The following is a 23,541-nucleotide window of genomic DNA, read 5'->3' on the forward strand; positions in this document are numbered from 1 at the left end:
TGTACTAAACTTACGAGGAGTTGGTTGGTTCTTCTGGCCATGATCAAGGCGGGAGAATAGTTTAGAAGAACAGGGAACTCTTCTATTATCTTTCCTAAAAAGAGCAACATTAGAACAGTCATTTGAGATTTCTGGTTCCTGTTAGCCAAGACTTTAAGGTCCTTATTAGACTTGGGCATGGAAACAGACTTGTCCTTTATTTCCAGGGGACCAGAATTTCTTTGGAGAAATTGTAGGCTTCAGAGGAGGCTTTACCCTGCTCAAAAACAAGAATGTTCTATAATGGTGCTTCCTCTGCCCTTGGGATCTTGTACTAAATTTACAAGGTGTTGGTTGGTTCTTCTGACCATAATTAAGTTGGGAGAAAAGTTTTGAAGAACAGGGAACTCTTTTGATGTTGCTCTTCTTAAGAAAAACAATAGAAACGTCATCTGAGATTTCTGGTTCCTGTCAGCCAAGACTTTAAGGTCCTTATTAGACTTGGGCATGGAAACAGACTTGTCCTTTATTTCCAGGGGACCAGAATTTGGGGAGACTGTAGGCTTCAGAGGAGGCTTTACCCTGCAGAAGTCAGAGTCAATTGGCTGAAGAAAAAGAAAGGATAATTCCTCTGCTAAAAAACAAGAATGTTCTATAATGGTGCTTCCTCTGCTCTTGTGATCTTGTACTAAACTTACGAGGTGTTGGTCAGTTCTTCTGACCATGATCGAGTCGGGAGAAAAGTTTTGAAGAACAGGGAACTCTTCTGATGTTGCTCTTCTTGGGAAAGACAATAGAAAAGTCATCTGAGATTTCTGGTTCCTGTCAGCCAGACTTTAGGGTCCTTATTAGACTCGGGCATGGAAACAGACTTGTCCTTTATTACCAGGGGACCAGAATTTGTGCTAAATTTGTACTAAAATTACAAGGTGTAGGTCAGTTCTTCCAACCATGATCAAGTCGGGAGAAAAGTTTAAAAGAACAGTGAACTTTTCTAATGTGGCTCTTCTTAGGAAAGACAATAGAAAAGTCATCTGAGATTGGGGGAGATTGTAGGCTTCAGAGGCTTTACCTTGCAGAAGTAAGAGTCAATTGGCTCAAGAAAAAGAAAGGATAATTTCTCTGATAAAAAAAACAAGAATGTTCTATAATGGTGCTTCCTCTGCTCTTGGGATCTTGTACTATACTTACCAGGTGTTGGTCAGTTCTTCCGACCATGATTAAGTTGGGAGAAAAGTTTTGAAGAACAGGGAACTCTTCTGATGTTGCTCTTTTTAGGAAAAACAATAGAAAAGTCACCTGAGATTTCTGGTTCCTGTTAGCCAAGACTTTAAGGTCCTTATTAGACTTGGGCAAGGAAACAGATTTGTCCTTTATTTCCATGGTATTATGACACTTCATCTGCTATTGGGATCTTGTACTAAATTTACATTTATATTCCAATATCAGACTAGGTCGGGACCCCTTTGGCTAATAGAAAGCTACTAAAGAACTAAGGTAGGGATAGTGAAGACTGCATCCAATCTGACTTCTTCCCTAGGCTTGGTCCGGTCCAAAGCACATCTTTCTCTTATGTCCATGAATTCATGTGAGTTGCAAAAATGAGAGATCTGCGGTTGTCTTCCAGTATCAGACTAGGGCAGTGCCACTGGGGCATTAGGAAGGAACAACTAAATAACTATGGTAAGGATAGTGGAGACTGCATATAAAACTGGCCTCTTAGATTGGTCCAAAGAGACAAACAACCAGGGCTGGAACTAGGGGAAGGCACACATTTTGGGCACATTAGAGGTGGGAGTACATGTTGGCCAAGTTTTATTGCCTTGGGCATCAGTACTACTTAGCCAGGCTCTACAAAGAACCGACAAGGTAATTCTGTTCAGTCTCCAAAGGTAACCATGCCAGCAGTTGGCTCCTCGCTGTTGGGAGTAATGACTGCAAGCATCTGGTTGTCACGCGTCCCTAAATAACTGTCAAAAGCAACAGGAGGAGAGACTGTAAGCTCCCCCGCCCAAAGGTTCCCTCATTCTCCATGCAGATTAGTATTCTTCTCAGCTTGCAGGTGTTAAACCTTCAAGAGTTGCGTATCCTGCCGCCACATGGAAATACACAATCTGCTTCTTCGTTGCACTCTTAGTGTGAAAAGGATGGGGGGGGGGCAGTGTGCTGAGAATGTGCAAAATTGTCATGCAAATTATAAATATTTAAGTGTTTTTCATAGAACAAAGGGGAAGTCAAGCTGAACAAGAGCCAGAGGAGCCCATATTGGACATCATAGAGAAATAGGTCATTGGCTGTTTGCCATCACCAGCTGGTCAACTCGATCACTTCAGCAACGTTCCAGGTTCAGGTCAACATTCCGCATTCCGTTTTTTTTCTGCTCAAAAAACTATAAAGAGACGAATCACGCACTTGGTTAAAGCTTTGTAGCACGACAGACCTTCCAAAAATGCAGAACATTCCTGAAACATTCCACAGCCAAGTATAAATATTAGATAATTCTAGGAAACACCACCTGGAATCACTCAGTACAAAGGAGATGGGGGCTCGGTCTGACTTGCCCAGGAAAATTGGGTACGATAATATGGGAAGTGCAATTCTGCCCAGTTAGTCCTGCCTTGATCCATTCAAAATTATTCTTGAACCAAAAAATGTATTTGTAGCTGTAATATTGGTGTGTAGGCGCCATCTCAGTGCATTGTGCCCGAGTCTGAGCTTTCAGCCAGCGCTACACATTAGAACTGCTTTCAGCTAACCTATTGTTTCTCCTACTCCCATGTAACTGGAGGAGTCCCAAGCCGGACTTGGATTTCTTACTATTGAGTGCTATTCTGATACCTACTGGGAGCTGCTATCTTGCTCCCTTCCCATTGTTCTGCTGATCGGCTGCTGGGGGTGAGGGATATCACTCCAACTTGCAGCGCAGCAGTAAAGTGTGCCCGAGTCTGAGCTTTCAGCCAGCGCTACACATTAGAACTGCTTTCAGCTAACCTATTGTTTCTCCTACTCCCATGTAACTGGAGGAGTCCCAAGCCGGACTTGGATTTCTTACTATTGAGTGCTATTCTGATACCTACTGGGAGCTGCTATCTTGCTCCCTTCCCATTGTTCTGCTGATCAGCTGCTAGGGGTGAGGGGGGGGATATCACTCCAACTTGCAGCGCAGCAGTAAAGTGTGCCTGAGTCTGAGCTTTCAGAAGGAGTCCCAGTTCCCCTGTTCTCAAAGTTACGAATTAGGGAAAGGCCCTAGACTCCATTTTGTAAAACTAGAGTTATTTGCTTTTGACGGTTTCCTCTGTACTAAATCAGCCGCGCACAAAATAACGAGACCTGGGCACAGTCGTCATTTCTCTTATTGCATTTATTTCTATATAATATATAATATTCATTTGTTTCAACTTAACAATTAACTTCATAAACATCCAGCTCAATATTCAGATTATTAAAACAGTGATAAAGCAAAGCCGTTTTACTGCCTCAAAATCCTGACATTTGGTTGGCTGAAAGATTTTTTTTTTTCTTTTTCGTAATTACATTTTTTTTTTCCATAAATGCAAAATTTTTTGAAGATTTTTTTTTCCCCCCCTTTGTTTTTAAATAGAGGTTTGTATAGCGGAAAAAAAATGGAAACGAAAAACCAGAAAAAGATAAACACCCCCCCTCCCACCCCCTTTTCCAAAGTGCAAATTGTCGCAAAGTATATACAGTTCCCTGCTGGGGGAGACCTTGCATCCTGTAGGTTTATGGCCAGAGGAGCAGTTAGGGGGAAAAAAAAAACTGAAATGTTGGATTTTGGGGACTTGGGTAGAAGGGTTAAGTTCCCCTTTGAAATTTTGCTCATGCACTTGCCTAGAGTTTTGGCTTTGGCTTACTGGAACCAACCCAGTGCTCGAGAAAACCATGGCTGGGATGCTAAGAAGGTGCCAATATGGCTGTATTGTTGGTAAGACATGATTAATAGAAGGAGCGAGAGTGGACATGGTCTTTGCCTCGTCCTACGACTGCAACAAGATGGCATCATCTGTTTAAGGCCACTAGAGGAGCTGTTGCTATCATAATTAGAGGATACTAACCAATAAGATCATTTTCCAACGAATGTGGACAATGAATTCACCATAGTTAGTCAACGAATAGGGTGTCAATTCAACTTTTGCAACCCTTCTGAAGATCAAGACCAGCTACCAAGGTTGGTCACTGAGGTCAATCGTGACTTTGATCAACCATCATACACAAGTTAGAGCCGGACCTTCTTAAGTAGGGTCACAAAGATCTTGAGATATGAAGGGTTATTAGGGCCAATGCCAGAAGAAGAGGGTGGAAAAGTCTACGGTCACAAATATATCAGAATAGCTTTAGAAGTGGTGGATCCTTCAAAGAGATCCCCAGGATGGTACCCTACGTACATGACTGCGGTGGGTCTTTTGTGTACAAATGCACAGCCGGCAATTGCATTCAGAGCAGAACTAAGGCAGGGGATGGCTAGTATCTAGATATGCCGGTGCAGCTGCTCCGAACATCCTAGATAGTGTCTACATACAGCTTTGTCTATGGCTTCTTCAAACAAGCGGGCAGTGGAGGACTGTGAAATGGGCCGTAAGGTCAAACTGCAGAAACAACACACACGCTGCATCAGTATTCAGTCTATGGCTCTTTGGCAGCTTTTGACTGAGAAGAAACCACCCGGTTGAGGAGTCCACGTTCATTTCCATTTTGACCGAGAAGAACCCAACCCAGTTGATTGCTCCCCGTTCTTCTCACTTTCAACTGAGAAGAAACCATCATCAGGTAGATGACTCCATGTTCTTCTCCATTATGACTGAGAAGAACCCAACCAGTTGGCTCCATGTATTTCTCTCTTTTGACTGAGAAGGACCCAACCAGTTGACTCCACGTTCTTCTCCCTTTTGCCTGATAAGAGAAGAACCCATCCAGCTGAGGACTACATGTTCTTCTCCATTTTGACTGAGAAAAACCCAACAAGTTGACTCCATGTTCTTCTCCCTTTTGCCTGAGAAGAGAAGAACCCAACCAGCTGATGACTTCATGTTCTTCTCCCTTTTGACTGAGAAGAACCCAATCAGTTGATGACTCAACTTTCAACAGAAAAGGAACTACCTGATTAATGACTCCATAATCTTCTCATCAATAGTTATTAATGCTGTGCTGGTAGTAAAGTAGAATAACCACTCCAAGCTGTGGAAGAGCTTTAACTCAGACTGCCTAAGTTCCGCATGGGTGGGCTTAATTCCAGGACCTCCCATGAGGGTCTCGGAAAACAAAAAAAGTTACTATAATGAGCAGTCATATTTAATATGCTGTAGAGCACACATCCAAGATGCAATGGAAGCATAGAGGTCTCCGTCGTTGCACTCACTGCTATGCATGAACCCCGTTTGTTACAATTATAAACAGGGACGCTGCAAGAGAACAAAGTAGATCTAGAACCTAGACCAAAAAAAAAGCCATAAGTGTTGGAGAACTCATCTTATATAAAGGATTGGAGAAACGGTGGGGCAAATCTTCCTGACAAAAATAATCCTTCCGCTCTTCCATTGCAAGTTCTATTTAGTCCTATGAGACGGCGAGGTGGTTCCAACAGATCCCCCAATCACGTGGTTTTTACACTAAAGCAGAGAATTCCAAAGTGCAATTGATGCCAAGCACAGGATGCCCTTTTCCAAAAACAGAAAAAAAAAGCGGAACTGGGCAGAAGAGGACTTTTTTGTGTGTTTTTCATTGTTTTGGATATTTTTTTTTTTTTTTAAACGATTGTTCTATAACCTTAATAAAAAGCTGAAACTGTCCGTTAGTAACAAACTCCTCTCCCACCCCCACCAGCATGGGATGCCATCATGCCGGCTCTAGCCCCGGAGGGTAGCGGATACTCATGAAGGTATGCACTGGACTCGATCTGGTCCGTCCTCGTCGTCGTCGGAGCTGTCGGAGGAACTGGGAGAGTCGTCGGAATCGGCATCGCCCGCGCCCAGGCCGGCATCTCTCCTCCTCTGCAGGGACGAGCAAAAATGGTTGTGGGAAATGGGCAAAATGGACTTCTTTATGGGCGGAAGGATCATAAAAACTAGACAGCTCTGCTCAACCTACAGCATTAATAAGGCAACTGATTGGTTCCTATGAATCACCAAGTGACCAGGATTCTGGTTGGGGTTAACCCATTCCCTACTGGCATCAATGTGGTAAAACCAACCCTCCCATTTACCCTATCCAGCCCAGGCCCCCAACCATACTGAAGAGGCGGATCACCTTTAAGTTAACTTTTACTATGTTATTGAATGGCCAATCCTTAGCCACTTTTCATTTTTTTTTATCGTTTGATTGGTCTGCTTTTCTAACCAGCTTTCAAATGAGGGTCACTGACCCGGCAGCTAAAAACTGGTTGTTCTTTGAGGATGTTTTTATTACTTATCTTTCAAATCAGACCCCCCCCCCCCCCCCCCCGGCTATTCAAATTCCAGTTTCTCATTCAAACCAATGCCTGGTTGCTAGGGTAAATTTGACCCTAGCAAGCAGATAGCTGCTAAAATTCCAAACTGGACAGCTGCTGAGCAAATGGATAATTAAAAAAATAAAGACCAATAGCAAATTGTCTGAATATTACTCTCTACATCATACTAATTGTAAATTTAAAGGTGAACAACCCCTTTAATATATAGTGGAAATGCATTTCACAGTACCTAGAAAGCATTTTATCATTTCCCTCTGGAGTTTCCCATCTAGTTCCCCCCCCTCTGGAGCTTCCCGTCCAATTCCCCCCCAGTGGAGCTTCCCGTCCAATTTCCCGCCCCCCCCCCAGTGGAGCTTCCCGTCCAATTTCCCGCCCCCCCCCCCCCCCAGTGGAGCTTCCCGTCCAATTCCCCCCCCCCCCCCAGTGGAGCTTCCCGTCCAATTCCCCCCCCCCCAGTGGAGCTTCCCGTCCAATTCCCCCCCCCCCAGTGGAGCTTCCCGTCCAATTTCCCCCCCCCCCCCCCCCGTGGAGCTTCCCGTCCAATTTCCCCCCCCCCCCCCCCCGTGGAGCTTCCCGTCCAATTTCCCCCCCCCCCCCCCCCGTGGAGCTTCCCGTCCAATTTCCCGCCCCCCCCCCCCCCCCAGTGGAGCTTCCCGTCCAATTTCCCGCTCCCCCCCCCCCCCAGTGGAGCTTCCCGTCCAATTTCCCGCACCCCCCCCCCCAGTGGAGCTTCCCGTCCAATTTCCCGCACCCCCCCACCCCCCCCCCCCCCAGTGGAGCTTCCCGTCCAATTCCCCCCCCCCCAGTGGAGCTTCCCGTCCAATTCCCCCCCCCCCCGTGGAGCTTCCCGTCCAATTTCCCCCCCCCCCAGTGGCGCTTCCCGTCCAATTTCCCCCCCCCAGTGGCGCTTCCCGTCCAATTTCACTATGGCTAACTTCATCAGGATTAATGTACCTGCCCACACAGGCACTGTGCCAATTGGAGTAAGGCTGACAGTCGGCACAATCTGGAGAGAGGCTGCTGAGCCGATGGCACCCAAGACAAGCTAAACACACAGATACTCCAGTATTTCAGCCAGTTCCCCCCTTCCTGCAGCGTTGAGGGTCTAGGGGTCCTTTCAAGGGAAAATACATCCGCCCTGGGTGTGGCTATTCACAAAGTACTGGGCAAAGAGTGGTACTTACCCTGCGCTGCCCCCTTTGCCTCAGATGGTGCATCAGGAACCAGAGCATGTGGTTATCAAACAGGTCGGTGTGATGTAGGCTGTCCTCATCCCGCTCCCTTTTATTCTTCTTAATCACCTGGCGCAACAACAAAGGCCATATTAAACTTCCAGACCATTGAAACCAGCTTAACAGCAAGCCCTGTCGAAAGGAAAGTCCCAAAGCGCTACTATTACTATGGCTGGTGTATATTTCTGTGGGCGCGGCAGCTCCAGGAAACACGAGAATGAATCACAAACAATTGGCTGTTTGTTATTACACAGCTTGAACCCGTTGTTCTTTCCATTATTACCCATCAGGCTCTGCAGGAATAATGGTTTATAAACAATACTTAACCCTTTTAATTACATTGCCAAAGAATAGCAGCTTTAAAGGGGTTGTTCACCTGTGAGTTAACTTGTAGTATGATGTAGAGAGTAATATTGCAATTGGTCTTCATTATTTTAGTATTTGTAGTTTTTTTGATTATTTCAGTTTTAGTCCAGCAGCTCTCCAGCATGGAGTTTCAGCAGCTATTTGGTTGCTAGGGCCCAATTTACCTTAGTAACCGGGGAGCGGATATAGAGAGTGACTGGAATATGAATAGGAGAGGGGCTGAATAGAAAGATAAGTGATAAAAAGTAACAATAACAATAAAACTGGAGCCTCACAGAGCAATAGTGTTTTGGCTGCCGGGGTCACTGACCCTCATTTAAAAACTGTTGGAAGAATGAGGCAAATAATTAAAAAAAACTATGAAAGATAAGTAATGAAGACCAATTGAAAAGTTGCTTAGAATTGGAAATTCTGTAACTAAAAAGTTAACTTAACCACTCGGTGTCTGGATGAGGAGATAAAGCGAATATAAAGATAGAGAGACTCTGGGGACAAGACGGTTCCCCTCGTTTCTCGGCTTGTGTTTTGCCACTCGGAGGCGCCACTTGGGCTCGCTGGGAGAGCTGACGATAACACCATATGGGGAAGGATGAGATCACAGCTGTGCTGACTAATTTTAGGCCCACACATTAAGCCGACGCTTTTGAGGAAGCATGTAACCCCTTGGATGCTGGCAAAGAACAGGGGAGGCAAATTGGGGGGGGCGAGGGTGCACGGAGCTTTACCTCCTTAAGGCCATTTAATTCTGTCGGCTCTTTGGCAGTTGGAAGCCAGATTTTCACATCATAATCGAGGCCGCTGGTGGCTAGCACGGGCAGGTGGGGGTGCGGCTCCAGGCAGTTAACCTGTTAGGGGATAACAGATGAAATCATTAGCAGCAGGTATGTGAGTATAAGCACCGGCTGAGGCACTAGCTAATATATACCCTAGCAGGTATGTGAGTATAAGCACCGGCTGAGGCACTAGCTAATATATACCCTAGCAGGTATGTGAGTATAAGCACCAGCTGAGGTACTAACTAATATATACCCTAGCAGGTATGTGAGTATAAGCACCGGCCGAGGTACTAGCTAATGTATACCCTAGCAGGTATGTGAGTATAAGCACCGGCCGAGGCACTAGCTAATATATACCCTAGCAGGTATGTGAGTATAAGCACCAGATGAGGCACTAGCTAATATATACCCTAGCAGGTATGTGAGTATAAGCACCGGCTGAGGCACTAGCTAATATATACCCTATCAGGTATGTGAGTATAAGCACCGGCTGAGGCACTAGCTAATATATACCCTAGCAGGTATGTGAGTATAAGCACCGGCTGAGGCACTAGCTAATATATACCCTAGCAGGTATGTGAGTATAAGCACCGGCTGAGGCACTAGCTAATATATACCCTAGCAGGTATGCGAGTATAAGCACCGGCTGAGGCACTAGCTAATATATACCCTAGCAGGTATGCGAGTATAAGCACCGGCCGAGGCACTAGCTAATATATACCCTAGCAGGTATGTGAGTATAAGCACCAGATGAGGCACTAGCTAATATATACCCTAGCAGGTATGTGAGTATAAGCACCGGCTGAGGCACTAGCTAATATATACCCTAGCAGGTATGTGAGTATAAGCACCGGCTGAGGCACTAGCTAATATATACCCTAGCAGGTATGTGAGTATAAGCACCGGCTGAGGCACTAGCTAATATATACCCTAGCAGGTATGCGAGTATAAGCACCAGATGAGGCACTAAGTGGTTAAACGGGGTGTCGCACTAAACAAATGAAGCGCACAGGAGAGAATCTCAGCAGGCAGGGCTGCGAGTTCCCCGAGCCCAAAGTCTTATTCACTCCGACTGCTCATCAGTATTCTGCTCCGCTCCCTGGTGTTAAACCTCACGCGTCTCTCATACCCCGACGCTGCATCCAAATACCCAGCCGGCTGTCAGTGTGAGAGGGGACTCACCGCTGGGCGCCCCATGTGTGCCATAACTATTACTGTACTCTATACTCACTTCTCTTCATATACCTCTGTTATACAGAGAGCTAGAATCTCAGCCATAAAGCAGGGCAGGACTGCTGCTTACAATGGGGGGGGGGTCAGATAGGATCTGTGCCACTGTGACAGAATGCTCTGTTATACAGATAGCTAGAATCTCAGCCATAAAGCAGGGCAGGACTGCTGCTTACAATGGGGGGGATCAGATAGGATCTGTGCCACTGTGACAGAATGCTCTGTTATACAGATAGCTAGAATCTCAGCCATAAAGCAGGGCAGGACTGCTGCTTACAATGGGGGGGATCAGATAGGATCTGTGCCACTGTGACAGAATGCTCTGTTATACAGATAGCTAGAATCTCAGCCATAAAGCAGGGCAGGACTGCTGCTTACAATGGGGGGATCAGATAGGATCTGTGCCACTGTGACAGAATGCTCTGTTATACAGATAGCTAGAATCTCAGCCATAAAGCAGGGCAGGACTGCTGCTTACAATGGGGGGATCAGATAGGATCTGTGCCACTGTGACAGAATGCTCTGTTATACAGATAGCTAGAATCTCAGCCATAAAGCAGGGCAGGACTGCTGCTTACAATGGGGGGATCAGATAGGATCTGTGCCACTGTGACAGAATGCTCTGTTATACAGATAGCTAGAATCTCAGCCATAAAGCAGGGCAGGACTGCTGCTTACTCTCCAGGGCAGGGAACTCAGCCTTTCCAGCGCTTATACATTTATTCTCAATTCATATGAACTGTACCCCTGTGCCTGCAAAGCTCAATGTGGCCCAGAAACCCACAACATCCAATCAGCATCTAGCTTTTACTTGTCTAGCACAGAAAGATCAAATAAAACAGAAGTCTGATTGGCTGTTATGGGTTACTGGGTAAAAGCAAAACCCCGACCATTGCTCTGCAGCACTCACCACTCCTCCTTTGTCCCCATCCATGAACTGTACAATCTGACAGGAAGATTTCTCCCACAGGAAGATATGGCCACAGTCGCTGCCGCTCACCACAAATTCACTTCTGGGGCCGTAGAAGTTCACCCCTTTAACTGAAAGTGAAAAAATAAAAAAATGAAAAAAAAAAATGAATAATACGAGTTATAGCCCCAGGGCAAGGAGGAGTCTCCTTTTGTAGAGCCATTTAATGGCCATAATTCTATGCCCATATCTGCACCCAGTGATCCCATACAAGCAGTGACATTACTGATCCCAGGCTGCCACCTAGTGGTGACTTCAGTGCCACATCTTGTTTACAGGCTCTATGCGGGGGGGGGCTGGATATCCCTTTTCTGCCCCCCTAAGCCCAACAGTCAAGATATTTGACAGCTGTTTGGATCCTCTTCATGTGGCTTACTTGATAGTGACACAAACAGCCCAGGGTGGACCCTCTGACCAATCGGCCCATAACGGACTTAAGCATTTTATTTTATATTATATATCTCTATCTCAAATTCTTTCTATCTCTAATTCTATGTATCTTCTTATCTATATAGCTATCTTTCTATCCATCTTTCTATCCATCTTTCTATCCATCTTTCTATCCATCTTTCTATCCATCTTTCTATCCATCTTTCTATCCATCTTTCTATCCATCTTTCTATCCATCTTTCTATCCATCTTTCTATCCAATTCACTCTCTGCAGAAAAGCTTTAATTGGGCTGTACCAATCTACAGTTTAACTACATAACAGGCCAGCTCCCCTTACCAGACTGTAATAAACAGGGCCCACAGCAAGTCTTATTCACAGATAGGCATTTATTAGAACATAGGAGCTGTACGTATAGTAATGCTGCAAGTGTGGAGTACAGAGAATTACTGAGGGAAATATGGCAGCTCCCGCCCTCGTGTATACATAGAGGAGGAATGTTCTGGGCACAGTATGTGACAGCCATGGGTTCCTGGGTACTAAAGTAGATCCCTTTAGATAAGGGCCGGATCATTAAAAAGATACAAAACAGAATCTGTTATTGAGAACTGCTGGGTGATTGGTGGGATGCTGGCACTGTACCTGTGGCGTTGTTTCGATGCCCTTTGTATCTCTTGATGTACTCGGCGCCGTCGCTGTGGGAGGAGTTGAACAAATAGATATCTTCATCGTTGTAGCTGGCGAGGAGCTCTGATGGAGAGAGGAAGACATTCAGTGAGGAAGGACAGGAGGCATCTGTATTGGGTAACCCCCCATCAAACAGAAGAAGCCCCCCAAGAAGATTGGACAGAACCAGTAAGGCCGGCCCCCCACACACAATGAATGCAGTCTCAGTAGAGGCAAAACCATAGCTAAGAATACCCCCCCTGCTGTACATAGAGCACTGCGCTATGGGAGAGGGTACAAACCTGAGCCATCGTGGCTGTACACCAGGCATGTGATATTGGCCTTGGCCTCGCTCGTCACCTGAAACACAAACCCCAGCTGTCAGCTCTCAGCATTTCTAATGCACCGGTTTTATTCTCTACCACTATACAGACACCTCTCAGAGCAAAACTGCTCCACTCCCACCTCCCTTTAAGCCTTTGGCAACCACCCCTACACATGGGATCATCCATCCAGTTCCCCAAAACAGATGGGTATTAGGTCTGTGACCTATTGAAATTCATAGGGCTTTAGCCTGCAGCCTTGTGCCTTTATATGGGCACAGAACCCCTCAGTGACTGCTAATATCCTTATCATTTACAGTAGGGGGTACATTATCCCTTATAATACATGAGTGATACTCAGAGTTCCCTGTATAACTCAGCCTGCAGCCTTGTGCCTTTATATGGGGGGCACAGAACCCCTCAGTGACTGCTAATATCCTTATCATTTACAGTAGGGGGTACATTATCCCTTATAATACATGAGTGATACTCAGAGTTCCCTGTATAACTCAGCCTGCAGCCTTGTGCCTTTATATGGGCACAGAACCCCTCAGTGACTGCTAATATCCTTATCATTTACAGTAGGGGGTACATTATCCCTTATAATACATGAGTGATACTCAGAGTTCCCTGTATAACTCAGCCTGCAGCCTTGTGCCTTTATATGGGCACAGAACCCCTCAGTGACTGCTAATATCCTTATCATTTACAGTAGGGGGTACGTTATCCCTTATAATACATGAGCTTGCCCTTAAGTTCAATGATTCTCACCAGGTGATGGGGGCAGAACTTTTTGAGCACGCCGTTATTTACATTTTCATTAATTTTCCGCTGGTCGTAGATCCTAGGAGAGAAACAAAGTGAGGCTGCTGCACTCTATCCCCCATGTAATAGCGTTAGCCCAGGTATAATTACATATAGGAACCTGCTCTGAATCCCCCCCCTTTATCTCTCTCATATAACAGCCCGGTTGTTCGCCCTTAATGTACTGCAAGATTTCTATGAATAGTGCTAATTAGGCACCTCTAATTAAACTCACTAGGTTGCACACATAAGGCACTTTGTACATGGGATGGGTGGGGAATGACTAAAGCGCTAGACAAAGCTCACCTGACAAACTGATCCCTGCCACCCACAGCAAACTGGTAGGTGTTGGCCGGATTGACATATATGGTGTACAGGCCGACCTTCTTCTCCTTCTCCTTGGTGACCACTAGGCGCCTGTAGGAAGGGAACGGGCACACTTACTAACAGGGAGCGCAGGGCGAGTAAGAGTGAAACCCAAGTAGTAACGAGGGACTCACGAGGCTGGCCGGTCTTGCCGTAGGTCAATGGTGAAGACCACGGCGTCCTCGCCGGCAGACAGGAAAGTGCATGGAGAGTCTCGTTCCAGAGCGAGCTGCGGGGACAGGAAATGACAAAATGGACCCCATGATCAGATCTTAATAGAAGTCTATGGAGAGAGGGCCACAATGCTACTAGGCAATAGGCCAATAAGCTGCAGACAGAGAGCAGGGTGGTTCCCCAGCTAAGCAGACTGTTATACCATGGAGGCAGCTATTAGGCCTTCGGGAGTAAGATTAGGAAGTGCGCCCCCTGCTGCTCACCTTATGAGACGCGCCCTTGTGCTGTGCCACTCTCTTTGTGTTCTTGCAGCAGTGGGTGGCTGACAGTTCTGCAACCCGCACCTGCCCGTCCCGGGCACACATTGCCAGCGTGGAGTCTCCGCTGTTCGGCAGGAACTTTGCCTGTGGAAAGGAAAGGTGAGAGGATTCTCTATGAAGTCGCTGCTACGCTGCATGGCAAAGCTAAGGCACAGAGGCTGGTACCTTACTACTTACAGACAGGACCATGGCTCCTCCCATACACATACTGGCCCAACACATTTATGTGTAGGGGGGCATCACTCCACCATGACAGTTACCTGGTTTGGCTCAGCAGATACCATGCATCACACTGCCCCCCCCCCCCCCCCCCCCCAAAATCCTAATATGGCAAGTATAACCATAATGCTTTGCTAAGCAGTACGTGTTAGTCTGTGTTAGTGAGCTGTCTAACAAACACATAGCCACCTGGAACAATGCCTGGGGTCATGTGACCAACAGCTCTCCTCCTATCCACTTCCAGCTCCTGGGCTGCTCTCTTTCCTATGGTCAGCCATGGGGGGGTTTATTTATTGTTAAGCTTTCATTTGTGCCCCCATGAATTTGGGAATATTTGTATAAACAGAGACAGAGACAACAAGCTCTATATAAACAAACCCCTCCCTTTCCCCCAGCTGAAGCTTGTGTCTCAGGCTTACAGAAGAGGAGGAGTTCATGATACAGAGCATTTATCTAATGACTAGTAACTACCTTCTCCTCTCACAATGGCATTGTTTGCCCTATATGCAAAATTGACAAGCAATAGGCAATCTGTTTTTACTATCTCAGTAATAAAGGGTAACTGATCCTGCTGTGTCTCGTGGGACAAAGCTGCCACAGAAGAAAGAAATGAGAAACAGATCACATGATTTACAGCATATGGACCCCCCTTTCTGAGCATAAAGAGTGCAAATAACTTTTGCAAAGTAACGGTAACAGTATTTTTGATTTGTATATAAACTCTACACACCAAAGCAGGGTCATAAACGATACTATCCCTTTAAAGCTGCATTCAGAGAATATGGAACTGAATAAATGTTACTTTCCCTTTATTGTCCTAATACTGCACAGAAAGCCTTGTTTTTATTTGCCACTAGAATAGTGCTTAAGAGAGACCTGGAGCAACCTTAGAAACATTACAAACCCCCCCAAAAATATTTTGCCATTTTAAAGACACAGACATGCTGTACTTCCACCAAGGAAATGTGAAGTTTAAGAAAGCAATACCAGTACAGTAACCAATAAGGAACATTTACAGACCAAGCTGTGTACTGGGATGTAACTACTGTGCACTGTTAAACAGCACAGGGATTCCCCTGTACTAAGCACAATTCAGCAGGAACAGCCCCCTAAGTTTGCTCATAGCCTGTATAGAGAGATACCATAAAACTATGACACATAGGGATTCCCCTGTACTAAGCACAATTTAGCAGGAACAGCCCCCTAAGTTTGCTCATAGCCCGAACAGAGAGACACCATAAAACTATGTCACATAGGGATTCATCTGTACTAAGCACAATTCAGCAGGAACAGCCCCCTAAGTTTGCTCATAGCCTGTACAGAGAGATACCATAAAACTATGGCCCATAGGGATTCCCCTGTACTAAGCACAATTCAGCAGGATCAGCCCCCTAAGTTTGCTCATAGCCTGTACAGAGAGATACCATAAAACTATGGCACATAGGGATTCCCCTGTACTAAGCACAATTCAGCAGGAACAGCCCCCTAAGTTTGCTCATAGCCTGTACAGAGAGATACCATAAATCTATTGAAGCTAAATACCTGGAACACATTGCTTTTGTGGCCACTCTCGAACTCCAGCACAGGTTTCCGCCTGACCCAGTCCCACACCACCACTTTGAGGTCATCGCTGCCACTAGCCAACCAGGTGCCCCTCTGGTTGAAGTGCAGGGTGTTTACACAGCCACTGTGCCCATCCAATCCGTGAAGGAGGCGAAATCGTTGCACAAATCCCCGGGCCCCACAGGCGTCGTAGATGAAGCGAGTGCTGCTGCCCATCTGTCTCTGCCTGAGAGCGCGGAGGGCCCGCCATCGAGGACGGGGTAGCGGTGTCTTCTCCGACAGAACCCAGTCTTCCAGAGCCCGCTCTTCATCTGATGAGTCCTGATCGCGATTGGCTCTTTTGCGCTGGGCCCGTTTTCGATGCCGCACTGCTTCTTCTTCTTCCTCATCCTCTTCTTCTTCTTCCTCCTCCTCCTCATCTTCTGAATGGGACTGGTCATTCCCTCGGTTCTCATCATTAATGGAGTAATGACCCGTGTCATCCATACTGTCAGAGTCTTTATCTTCCCCCGAGGTCTCAGAGCAAGTGTCTCTGCTTTCTGCCTGCGTCGTGCCAGTCTCATCCCCAGTCAGACTCAAACTCACGTCTGAAGCTTCCACCTCTATCCCCGATGAGTTCTCTTTCCCTTCCTCTGCTCCCGACATGTCCTCTGGGCTACTGGAAAAGCCACCTGGGGGTAAATGACAATATGGTGATGGGACTACTACTCTCTCACAGAAAAGTGCACATGTATTAAGAGGGGTTCTGTGCCCATATAAAGTCACAAGGCTGCAGGCTGAGTTATACAGGGAACTCTGAGTATCACTCATGTATTATAAGGGATAATGTACCCCCTACTGTAAATGATAAGGATATTAGCAGTCACTGAGGGGTTCTGTGCCCATATAAAGGCACAAGGCTGCAGGCTGAGTTATACAGGGAACTCTGAGTATCACTCATGTATTATAAGGGATAATGTACCCCCTACTGTAAATGATAAGGATATTAGCAGTCACTGAGGGGTTCTGTGCCCATATAAAGGCACAAGGCTGCAGGCTGAGTTATACAGGGAACTCTGAGTATCACTCATGTATTATAAGGGATAATTATACAGGTTGGGGAACTCACTGTTTGCTACGTCTGTTTTGCCATTGGCCATTTCCCCACTGAACGACATGCTGATTTCCCACAATGCAACAGGCTTGTGCAGTCAGACTACTGGAACCCTAAAAGAGCAAAACATAAGATTTTACATTTTTGGCACTAGTGCGTGTAGCAGAGCCGGGCAGTGAGTGAAGCTGAAGTTCTTTAAGTACCAAGTTTCAGTGTCACGGCTTTGTGGGGAGTACCTTGAGACTGTTAATGCAGCCCACTGTCACTTGCCGACTTTGCTTTAAAGTGACAGTTCCCCTTAATTCTAAAGGCATACAGTCACTTTTTATCTCTAAATGACACTGTTACACAGCAAATAATTCCCTCTGCCATTTAAAGGAGAAGGAAAGGCTACAAAAGAATTAATCTCAAGCTGCAGGCTTACCATCCATTGTCTCAAAGGTGCCCTTAAGTCTCCCCATATAGTGATGGTTTACAGGTTCTGAAGCCAAACCGGACAAAAAAAACGCAGAGCTGTGTGAATAAACTTCCCATGATGCCTCTCTCCTTCCCAGACTTGAGGACTTGTGAACAGAGGCGGCGCATGCGCAATGTTGATAATCAGTGGGTCATAATCAGTGAGTCTCCATTCAGCACCCTCTGAGCCGGTGGGGGAGAAGCAAGGGGGAAGACTTCCGAGCGGCGGGGGGGGGGAGAGGCAAGGGGGGGGAAGAGTTCCAAGCAGCTGTGGCGGCGGGGTTGATGGTGGGGGGAGAGGCAAGAGGGGAGAGTTCCAAGTGGCAGGGGAGCGGCGGCTGCTGGTGGGGGGGAGAGGCAAGGGGGGAGAGTTCCGAGTGGCGGCGGCGGTGGGGGGTTGCTGGTGGGGGGAGAGGCAAGGGGGGAGAGTTCCGAGTGGCAGGGGAGCGGCGGCGGTGGCTGCTGGTGGGGGGAGAGGCAAGGGGGTAGCGTTCTAAGCGGCGGGGGCTGGTGGGGGGGGGAAGCGGACCAGGGGGAGTGAACGAGCGAGGGGGGGGTGGGTTACTGACAAAAGGAAGCGAGCGGACCGAGCGGGTGGTGTGGGACAAGAGGGGGGGGGGGGCAGGATGTGCAGACAAGGCAGTATGTTATGGATACATGTAAGGACACAGCTGCTGGGGGTGGGAGACACAGAAGGACACGGGCGGGGGCGCAGGGAGGATGTTGGGGGGCGCATGTGCAGTAGAGACAGTGAGGGAAAGGGAGTGGGCATGCCTTATTAAAGATGGCGGCGCCGTTCACTGAAACAAGTATGTAGAATATAGCAGGTGTATCTCTGTAAATCTTTCATTAGGCAAGCCAGAAATATAGCGTTTCTACGCAGTAATAGTAGTACTATTTAATTGTGTGCTTCAGAGATTTTGACTTTCCTTCTCCTTTAACATTTTATTCCTGAACCAACAAATGTATTTGTAGCTGTAATATTGGTGTGTTTGTCATTTCAAAATTAAATATAAAAAAAATTGTTTGTTTTTAAAAAACAGATTACAATGCAGGACTCTGCTGGAGAAAAAAAAAACATTTTCCCATGACAGAAATGCAAATAAAAGATAATAAGGTGAAGTTGCCCTTTACAGCTATTAATGATTGCCTTTATCCCAGCCACATCGCTATGATAGTATCTGCCAATCACTTACCGCCTGTGTGGGCACAGCGGGTCTGTGCGCCGCAAATGAAAGGCCTATGGGAAGAAGAAAAAAAAAAAAAGGAGAAAGTTAAAGACAGAAGTGAGACCGTTTCTGCTGATATGTGCGGTTGGGAGCTGCCATGTTGCCTGCCATAGCCAGTACACTGTGAGGGTCCAATGCTGTATCTGGCAGTCGCAACAGTACCAAACTCAAGCAGTTTGGGGTGGGGGAAATAAGCATAGGAATGGAAAAGGTTCAGTGCAAAACCTAGCCAGCAGGATACAGGGTAATTGGTACATGGAAAGGGTAAGGGTATATGGAGAATTTACAGATGAGGGCAAGAGGGAAAGAGCCATAGGGAGAAGAGGGTTAAGATTAGTAAGTACACTGTAGTGGTAACCAGTAAGGTTAATAACATACACAGCTATGAGGAACAGATAGTAGTAGATGGCCAGGGTAGATGTTGGGGGAAGTTGGTGCAGGAATGGTATGGGGCAGGACTAATACCATATACAGCCAGGGTAGATGTTGGGGGAAGTTGGTGCAGGAATGGTATGGGGCAGGACTGATACCATATACAGCCAGGGTAGATGTTGGGGGTAGTTGGTGCAGGAATGGTATGGGGAAGGGCTGATACCATATACAGCCAGGGTAGATGTTGGGGGTAGTTGGTGCAGGAATGGTATGGGGAAGGGCTGATACCATATACAGCCAGGGTAGATGTTGGGGGTAGTTGGTGCAGGAATGGTATGGGGAAGGGCTGATACCATATACAGCCAGGGTAGATGTTGGGGGAAGTTGGTGCAGGAATGGTATGGGGAAGGGCTGATACCATATACAGCCAGGGTAGATGTTGGGGGTAGTTGGTGCAGGAATGGTATGGGGAAGGGCTGATACCATATACAGCCAGGGTAGATGTTGGGGGAAGTTGGTGCAGGAATGGTATGGGGCAGGACTGATACCATATACAGCCAGGGTAGATGTTGGGGGTAGTTGGTGCAGGAATGGTATGGGGCAGGACTGATACCATATACAGCCAGGGTAGATGTTGGGGGTAGTTGGTGCAGGAATGGTATGGGGAAGGGCTGATACCATGTACAGCCAGGGTAGATGTTGGGGGTAGTTGGTGCAGGAATGGTATGGGGAAGGGCTGATACCATATACAGCCAGGGTAGATGTTGGGGGTAGTTGGTGCAGGAATGGTATGGGGAAGGTCTGATACAATATACAGCCAGGGTAGATGTTGGGGGTAGTTGGTGCAGGGAATGGTAAGGGGCAGGACTGATACCATATACAGCCAGGGTAGGGGTTTCAAGGGCCAGTTGTTAAAGTGAAAGGGTATAAAGGGGTGTGTATGTTTCCCCATGTTCTAAACATACAAGCAGGCTCCTGATAAAACTGACCCTAGCATGTGTGAATGTGATAGGGACTGATGGGAATGGGATAGGGACCTTAGATTGTAAGCTCACTGGGGCAGGGACTGATGGGAATGGGATAGGGACCTTAGATTGTAAGCTCACTGGGGCAGGGGCTGATGGGAATGTGATAGGGACCTTAGATTGTAAGCTCACTGGGGCAGGGGCTGATGGGAATGTGATAGGGACCTTAGATTGTAAGCTCACTGGGGCAGGGGCTGATGGGAATGTGATAGGGACCTTAGATTGTAAGCTCACTGGGGCAGGGGCTGATGGGAATGTGATAGGGACCTTAGATTGTAAGCTCACTGGGGCAGGGGCTGATGGGAATGGGATAGGGACCTTAGATTGTAAGCTCACTGGGGCAGGGGCTGATGGGAATGTGATAGGGACCTTAGATTGTAAGCTCACTGGGACAGGGGCTGATGGGAATGTGATAGGGACCTTAGATTGTAAGCTCACTGGGGCAGGGACTGATGGGAATGGGATAGGGACCTTAGATTGTAAGCTCACTGGGGCAGGGGCTGATGGGAATGGGATAGGGACCTTAGATTGTAAGCTCACTGGGGCAGGGGCTGATGGGAATGTGACAGGGACCTTAGATTGTAAGCTCACTGGGGCAGGTACTAGAGGGAATGTGTTTACCGTCACACAGTGCTGTGAGATAGGCCAGTGCTATATAGAGGATAACAAATGACTGGGCTGTTATCAGACAAAGTTGGGGGCAAGATCAGTGCCGCTGCCTGAGGGAGGAGAGGTAGCCATTACAATTTAGGGTTGAGACCATACAGGGCTAAAGGGGGGGTATGCTAGATGCTAGGGGTGGGAGCGAGTATGATGCCCTACACAGCCAAAGGGAATGGGCAGCATGCACCCTGTAGTGAAGGAGTTGATCTAAAACAGGAGCAAGAGTGGGGGTTAGGGGTAGTTGAGACATGGAAGGGTTAAGGAGTGCCATACAGAGCCAGCAGGATGGGGTAAGAAAAGGCAGGCAGGAAGAGGGGGAGCTGTTAGGGTTGGTACCATCCAAGTGTGGGGGGGGGGGGGGGGGTAGGGGCAGTTTTAAAGGTTATCAACAGAGCCAACAAGAAGATCAATAAGGCTCATATGGCTGGTACCCCACACACAGGCAAATGGAGGGGGTAATTACTTGGGTATATACCATGCAGTTAGGTGGGAGGTGGGTAGTACTATACACAGGGACAGGGGTAGTTATAAGGCTGGTATCATAGGCAGTCAGAAGTAAGGGGGGGGGGGGTCACAGGGTAATTGTTAGGGATTGGTACCATACACAGGAAGGAAGGGGTTAAGGCTGTACCATACACACCAGAAGGAAGGGGTTAAGGCTGTGCCATACACACCAGAAGGAAGGGGTTAAGGCTGTACCATACACAGCAGAAGGAAGGGGTTAAGGCTGTACCATACACACCAGAAGGAAGGGGTTAAGGCTGTGCCATACACACCAGAAGGAAGGGGTTAAGGCTGTACCATACACACCAGAAGGAAGGGGTTAAGGCTGTACCATACACACCAGAAGGAAGGGGTTCAGGCTGTACCATACACACCAGAAGGAAGGGGTTAAGGCTGTACCATACACACCAGAAGGAAGGGGTTCAGGCTGTACCATACACACCAGAAGGAAGGGGGTTAAGGCTGTACCATACACACCAGAAGGAAGGGGTTAAGGCTGTGCCATACACACCAGAAGGAAGGGGTTCAGGCTGTGCCATACACACCAGAAGGAAGGGGTTAAGGCTGTACCATACACACCAGAAAAGGGGGGGGGCTAAGGCTGTACCATACACACCAGAAGGAAGGGGTTCAGGCTGTACCATACACACCAGAAGGAAGGGGTTAAGGCTGTACCATACACACCAGAAAAGGGGGGGGCTAAGGCTGTACCATACACACCAGAAGGAAGGGGTTCAGGCTGTACCATAAACACCAGAAGGAAGGGGTTCAGGCTGTACCATACACACCAGACAAGGGGGGGGGGGGTTAAGGCTGTACCATACACACCAGAAGGAAGGGGTTCAGGCTGTACCATAAACACCAGAAGGAAGGGGTTAAGGCTGTACCATAAACACCAGAAGGAAGGGGTTCAGGCTGTACCATAAACACCAGAAGGAAGGGGTTAAGGCTGTACCATACACACCAGACAAGGGGGGGCTAAGGCTGTACCATACACACCAGACAAGGGGGGGGGGGGGGATTAAGGCTGTACCATACACACCAGACAAGGGGGGGGGGGCTAAGGCTGTACCATACACACCAGACAAGGGGGGGGCTAAGGCTGTACCATACACACCAGACAAGGGGGGGGGGGCTAAGGCTGTACCATACACACCAGACAAGGGGGGGGGGGCTAAGGCTGTACCATACACACCAGACAAGGGGGGGGGGGCTAAGGCTGTACCATACACACCAGACAAGGGGGGGGGGGGCGCTAAGGCTGTACCATACACACCAGACAAGGGGGGGGGGCTAAGGCTGTACCATACACACCAGACAAGGGGGGGGGGGGGCTAAGGCTGTACCATACACACCAGACAAGGGGGGGGGGCTAAGGCTGTACCATACACACCAGACAAGGGGGGGGGGCTAAGGCTGTACCATACACACCAGACAAGGGGGGGGGGGCTAAGGCTGTACCATACACACCAGACAAGGGGGGGGGGGGGCTAAGGCTGTACCATACACACCAGACAAGGGGGGGTTAAGAGGCAACTATCAGAAGCCCAACTAGCACAGGCAGTGAGGGGCCCATGGGGGGCAGACATGGGGAGGGAGGGAGGGCTGTTGCTACACAAGGTAGCGCTGCTTGTTTACTCGCAGAAGTTTCAGTCCGGCCACTGGATAGGCTCTGGGGGGGGAGTAAACTTATCCAATCCCCGCACAGCGCTACCGGGACTACAACTCCTGTAGCAAAACAAGCAGCGCAGAAAGCTGTGTGAGGGAAGGCGAATCCATGCAGCCTAGCAACAGCCCCCCATCCCAAGCCTACAGCGCACTGACAGGCCCCGCTAATGCGAGTAAGTGCAGCAGTGCCCGACAGCGCCGCTTCCCCTGACGCAGCCCCGGAGCGCTACTCCCACCTACCGCAAAGCCGTTCCCTGCAAGCCTCTCGCCTCCTGTCTCACTCCAAATCCCAACGCCACAAGCCTCATCACGCGAGATTCAAGCGTCACGGCTACACGTAAGCGCGGTGACGCGGCACGTAGCCGCCTTGTGGGCGTGGCCAGTCGCCGTACCTCAGCCTAGTACCGAATGCAGGGAGCTGAGGTCCGATGATCATTTGTTTTACCTCAGCTTGGCCCTCGGATTTCTGTTAGCGAATAAAACACATTAAATAAACACATCTTTCTATTTTGCTAGTCGTGCCTTCCGCCACTTCTTCTTCCAATATTTCTTTGGAAGTCAGTTCTGTTTTGTAAAATAAAAAAATAAACAACAGTATGTTCTACCTTCAGAGCCTCCAATTGACCAATAAGGGAAGGGATTTTGTGAAATGGTTTTTTTTTTTGTAATAGTAGTAGCTTGAGGGTCCTAT

The 23,541-nt window shown here is 47.8% G+C and overlaps 1 protein-coding gene across 2 annotated transcripts; it reads right to left on the reverse strand.

The window, feature by feature from the left end:
• Positions 1–3,322: 3,322 nt before the first annotated feature.
• On the reverse strand, positions 3,323–23,230 carry dcaf8 (DDB1 and CUL4 associated factor 8). 2 transcript variants are annotated; one of them, XM_031890463.1, is made up of 14 exons: positions 23,091–23,230; positions 18,586–18,629; positions 16,949–17,046; positions 15,820–16,511; positions 14,002–14,142; positions 13,699–13,793; positions 13,505–13,615; positions 13,166–13,238; positions 12,374–12,431; positions 12,048–12,155; positions 10,957–11,087; positions 8,766–8,885; positions 7,627–7,743; positions 3,323–5,984 (listed from the first exon to the last, which is right to left on the reverse strand). In XM_031890463.1, exons 3-14 carry the CDS (start codon positions 16,995–16,997, stop codon positions 5,865–5,867), a joined length of 1,815 nt encoding a protein of 604 aa, XP_031746323.1. In that variant the 5' UTR covers positions 16,998–17,046; positions 18,586–18,629; positions 23,091–23,230; the 3' UTR covers positions 3,323–5,864.
• Positions 23,231–23,541: the final 311 nt, after the last annotated feature.

The sequence above is a fragment of the Xenopus tropicalis genome, chromosome 8 (assembly GCF_000004195.4).
Source record: "Xenopus tropicalis strain Nigerian chromosome 8, UCB_Xtro_10.0, whole genome shotgun sequence".
Lineage (NCBI taxonomy): Eukaryota > Metazoa > Chordata > Amphibia > Anura > Pipidae > Xenopus > Xenopus tropicalis.

Excerpts from the sequence above, each read along its gene's own strand:
- dcaf8 (XM_031890463.1), bottom strand. The coding sequence starts at position 16,997 with ATGTCGTTCAGTGGGGAAATGGCCAATGGCAAAACAGACGTAGCAAAC. Across the intron at positions 13,239-13,504 it reads GGCAGGGATCAGTTTGTCAG|GATCTACGACCAGCGGAAAA; the intron begins GTGAGCTTTGTC and ends TTTCTCTCCTAG. Across the intron at positions 5,985-7,626 it reads GGCAAAGGGGGCAGCGCAGG|AGGAGGAGAGATGCCGGCCT; the intron begins GTAAGTACCACT and ends TCGTCCCTGCAG.